Source organism: Lolium perenne, chromosome 7 (assembly GCF_019359855.2).
Source record: "Lolium perenne isolate Kyuss_39 chromosome 7, Kyuss_2.0, whole genome shotgun sequence".
NCBI classification, from domain to species: domain Eukaryota; kingdom Viridiplantae; phylum Streptophyta; class Magnoliopsida; order Poales; family Poaceae; genus Lolium; species Lolium perenne.
This window is the reverse complement of record NC_067250.2, coordinates 183,229,348-183,234,496: the sequence shown is the minus strand read 5'-3', so window position 1 is coordinate 183,234,496 and position 5,149 is coordinate 183,229,348. Positions and strand designations below refer to the sequence as shown.

The 5,149-nt window shown below is 45.1% G+C and overlaps 1 protein-coding gene across 1 annotated transcript; it reads right to left on the bottom strand.

Annotated features, from left to right (window-relative positions):
• Positions 1-972: 972 nt before the first annotated feature.
• LOC127314918 (probable transcription factor KAN3) lies at positions 973-4,504 on the bottom strand. Its single transcript, XM_051345466.2, has 6 exons — positions 3,820-4,504; positions 3,624-3,700; positions 2,677-2,722; positions 2,345-2,531; positions 1,567-1,627; positions 973-1,422 (listed from the first exon to the last, which is right to left on the bottom strand). The coding sequence occupies exons 1-6, from the start codon at positions 4,364-4,366 to the stop codon at positions 1,294-1,296; spliced, it is 1,047 nt and encodes a 348-aa protein (XP_051201426.1). The 5' UTR covers positions 4,367-4,504; the 3' UTR covers positions 973-1,293.
• Positions 4,505-5,149: the final 645 nt, after the last annotated feature.

The window sequence follows — 5,149 nt, the reverse complement described above, 5'->3', positions numbered from 1 at the left end:
ATTGAGCTCATTTATGAAAACTTCGAAAATTTCAAATTTAAAACCTCAAAATTTTTCAATAGAAATATCCGAATGTAGTACATGATTTATTCTAGATGTGTGTAATTTTTTAATACGAAATACCTTGTATCCTATACTCGGTGATTTATTCTAAAATTTGGCTGACCTGTCTTTTTGCTGAGCCTAAAATACAAGGCATTTCAATGAGAGTTTGCACCTAGTAGTGTACATATGACTATATCTAGGCTTTTCTAGAACTATCTGAAATTAAGATTTCATTTTTTTATAAATAAACGGCTCCAGTTAGCCCAGGCTCTAATACTCCATCCAAATCATATTAGTTATCGTTAATATAGATGTATATAGACATATTTTAGTTCTAGATACAACAACAAATAATGGACCGGAGGGAGTAGCACTTATCTTTTCGTCCATCGCTATTGTTTTCCAACCTAGCTTTCGTCCACACTCCGGTAATTTTTTTTTGAAATATATCAAATACGTACTCTATCGATCTATTTCATATTAATTGTCGATTTAGTACATGATTGTACTCAACGAAGGGACTACGTGGTAATTAAAAGAGTGGTCAAACTGCACCGTCCAGAACAATGTACAGTACAGTAATAGACATTTCTTCTCGTGAATGCGCTTGTTCTCGTGTAGGACACGGAGTGTCAGGGAGAGTATTTTCAAATGAAAAATTGCTAATAATTCTTGCGAGACAAATTAAAATGGTGAAACAGCTGCATGGACACACGCACGTATCACGTACGTAGCTTAACAAGCAAGTTTTCTTGTCTAGATTTCCATAAGACTAAAGAGCTGTCCTTGCTACATTCACGTCATGCATGCATATATATGTTACCCCTTTTTTCATCGCTACGATGAAGAGCTACAAAAGCGGTAGTACTATCTGCAAAAAAAGCTCTTGCATGGCGTAGCATGGACATGTGACGGATGCAGTAGTAGAAAGCGTGAAAGAACATGCATGCATGCACACCCTTTAATTCCCTTCTTCCCTAGCTAGCTACCTCATTGTTACCACTACAGAAAGAAGAAAGAAAAAAGACCTTTTGATTGTCCTAAACATCAGCCACATTTTCACTACAAACACTTGCTTTTTTCATTGGAGATCAACCTACGTACCCTTAGCTAGCTTTAGTTCATCACCGATTTCATGCTGTCCACAACACACCCTTTGAACAGCAAAAAATGGCACTGGGACAATCTAACATGCAAACTAATCAACTAAGTGCTCCTGAAGATTCTTCCTGAGGAAGACGACGGTCTTCAACTCCGGCGGTGGTGCGACCGCCCTAGGGTGAAGTCAAGGTTTGGCTCGCTAGTGCTCGATGTCGTCTCCGACAGGCAGGAGTTCATGTCTGATAGTATCTCTAGACTCTTGGACTGCATATGTTCCTGCATTTACATCCAAGATTAATAGTTGATGTTAATTGCCTCCCATAATTTCCATCTGTTTGAACTTAGAAGAATGTAAGCAAATGATGCCATATATATTAGAAGAATCAGAATAACAAGCTGGTTGATTGAGCGTGTGTGTACCTTCAAAGATTGCATGCTTTCGTTGTTTGAGTCACAAGGGAAGCCAGACCAGTCCTCCTCCCTACATATATCCCACGCCAACATATGCAATTCAAGTTAGTTTATTTCTCCGTCAGTTCGGCAGTACATATAAAAACAATATATACTACGTCATGACAAGAAAATGAAGCATGGAGCAATTTTAAAATTAATGCCTTCATAATTACTGACATAAAAATTAAATGTTTTGGCAAGAGGACATATACTCTAACTAAAACTGTTACTCTAGCTAAGATTGCACAGTGCACATGGAACTCATTATTCCAGCATACATTTGTCTGGGTGATCCATGACAATACCTCGATGAATATAGTTAGGATACTTTATGATGATATCACATTCACTTGGAATTTCTAATGCAGGAGCAGGAGTAAATAACAAAGGAGTGATGTGCATGTGGGTAGGCCTTTTTTACTTTACTTGCCAGCCTAAAGTAGCAAAGCTCACCAAAGTCAAAGAGATGTATGGCAGTGTGAGATGACATCAAGCAAAAAAGCTAGCTAGCTTAATCCATGCAATTTAGTTGATCCTATATTTCAATACTTATGTATTAGAGAGATTTTTGGTCAAGGCAGAGACATACATATATGATGGGACACTAGGTATCCTAGTGGTAGTTCAATCCTAGTTTACCAGCACTAGAATTTGGCAAGCATGCAGATTAAAGGTAATCAGTACATGTATTGCCCTTGTACACACATGCAACTATTGGAGCTAGAGTGATCGTGTGGCTAGCTACCTCGAAGAGCTATTCCACAGGGCGCCAGTGTGAGCGGCACCGACGCCGATGTTGCCGTCATGGTCGTTTGCAGCCAACCTTCCATGTCGTGCCGCCGCTGTCTCCGGCCTACCACCGCCGCGCAGGTCGAGCAAGTTGTCGTCGCAGATCTCGCCTGCCGACCCGTTCTCAAACCCGTCGGCTTGATCTGCTCGATCAACACATGGAACGCACATTAAGAAAAGAATAAAATGGAAGGCTGGCCAAGGTTTAAATCAGAATCCTATTCTAAAGGGAGCAAATACAAGCATGTCTATCTATCACGCATTTCTTTGCATGGATGGACTATTCACCTGACGAGGCTGCCGGCCTTTCGGTATTCTTCACCGTCCTGTACATCTGCAGTAACAAAGGCAAATTAGCTTCAGCTAAGCTAGTAGCATATCTCCATCTAACTTTATCTACCCATTATCTAGCAAAGTCTAAATGCAAGATTGTTTCACTACTAGCTGCAGAGAAAGTTCAAATCATGAAGAATCTTAGTTGGCAAATCATAAGATATGCAGGCGCGTAAAAGATATATCATGGCTGCTGGCCCTGCCTAGCTAGCTGCAAGATTTGACATGACTGCTTAAGAGAAGAGGTTAAGCCAATGGAGGAGGAGAATAATGGAACCCACACGTTCACATTCGCATTCTACAGTTGATCATGTGTGAGGTGTGTGTGGGTGTGGCTGCCAGTAGTACACTACTCTAGCCAGTAGGTTAGGCCGCTGGGAAGCTAGCCAGTGTGTCATGCATCTCCCATGGATTTGAAACCCCACACCCACGGCATGGAGGACTTGACCTAGCTGTGCTAAGGAGGAGAAGTTTCCATGGGTATTACAAGAGATGCAGAACAAGACAGAGGGGAGGCACTGTTGCTGCTTAACCACATCTGGGTCTCTAGCCCTCTCCCTCTCTCTGTCTTTATTTCTTCCTTTCACTTTGATCTGTTGCATGCATGTGGGCTAGTACAGCATTGAGCAGTGTGTGGGAGTAACTAGCACTGCTACGGCAAAGCAGACACAGGAGAGGAGAGAAGGCCCAAGAGATGCACAGATCCATGTCCATGCATATGTTTTTCATTCGTGCACTGTAACTCTCTATACCTCTCTCTTTATTTATGCGTCTTACTACTACGAATACTAGTGATTATTCATTCAAACTTAATGAATGAGCTATAACTAACTAACCAAAGATACGATTAACTGCTTAATGCATGAGTTGTAAGGTTAAGAAAGATAAGAAAGAAGGGTTACCTGCAAGTGAGACTTCACATGAGCTAGGGTGAGATCCTTCACATCCATGAGCTCAAGAACTGCCTTTGGCGTCGCCCCTGAAATTTTTATACAGCCACAAGAAGATTAGCCAAAGCCGATGCTTATTTTACCAATCAAGAAGGCAAGAATCGATTGGTGATCGAGGACCGGGCAAGATAGCTAAACAGATACGTACTCTCGTGGCCGCCGAGGAGCTCGACGGCGTGGACGAAGCGGGAGTGGAGCGTTGACGTCCACCGCATGCGGGGCGCGCGAGCAGCACGCTTCGGCGCCGGGTACCCGACGAGGCGCGCGCCGCACCCCCCAACGCCGCGACGCCAGGCTCCGGCGACGTGGCACGGGTCGCAGTAGCACGGCGCGGCGGAGGCACCGCCACCGTGCGGAGGCGGGGGCGCGAACGGCGTCGGGTACAGCGGCACGCCCCGTATGGGCCGCAGCATGCCACCATCGGGGACGGCGACGGAGTGGGGGTTTTGGTAGTAGAGGCCGGGGTGGCCTGGCGCTGTGGCGTGGTGTTGCGGCATGGGCACCGGCAGCGGCAGAGGCGGTATGGGAAACGGCAGCTGCAGCGACGGCGCCATGGACGGGTTCAGGCCGCTGGTAGTGGGAGGCCCGAAGAACCTGCCGCCCATGGCGTGGCGGTGATCGTGGCCGTGGGGTGTTGCGCTCGCTGGGAGGCCGATCTGGAGGGACAGATCCGGCTGGGAAGGGAAGAGCTCCATTGATCTCTCACTTTCCCCAAGCAGCTAGGTTGTGTGTGTCCTCTTGAGCACTCTCTTTTCTCGCTCTAGTTTCCTTGTTTGTGCAAGCTGCGAGGCTTGAGCTAGGTGGATGGATACTCCCCCTTTTAAGTGAGTGGAAGATGGAGAAAGAGACATGCCCGGCTCGGGGTAGAAATGTAAAAAGGGGTTTTGGGGAATATGTGAGGAATAGTGCTTTGTCTGTTTAGAGAGAGAGAGTGCGTGTGTGAGAGAGGAAGAGTGAATGAGTGAGAGAGAAAGGCTAGCTATAGCTGCGACCTGCAGTAGTTATCGAGGCAAAGTGAAGTTTCCCACGAAGGGGTTTGGATGATGAGTTAATGATGATGCATTCATTCATGCATGCCCTGGGGTTATCACAGTTTGGGGAATTGACAAGAAATGACACTCTGGATCAAAAGGGTAAAGATTCCAGTTAATTACCACCATTTTTTTATTAGTTCATGCGAGTAAATGTGAATGGCAAGTACACTGTTCCTGTGCATAACTACTATACTAAAGCTGAACAAGTTCCATTTTTCTCAGAATTTTGGATTATTTTTGTTCCTATGTGCCATGCTGACACGTGTTCTGTTGTGCTACATGGATCTTTCGTGTGCATTTCAGGGGACGTCTTGCAGTTTCTTTTTAGTTTCACCCTGTGTGGTTTTTACATCGTGTACACTTCTGGGTGGACATAGTCATAAAATTCCCAACTCCACCGCTTCGGTCCAGCAGTTGGTCAAAGCGGTGCAAGGAATGGTTCAG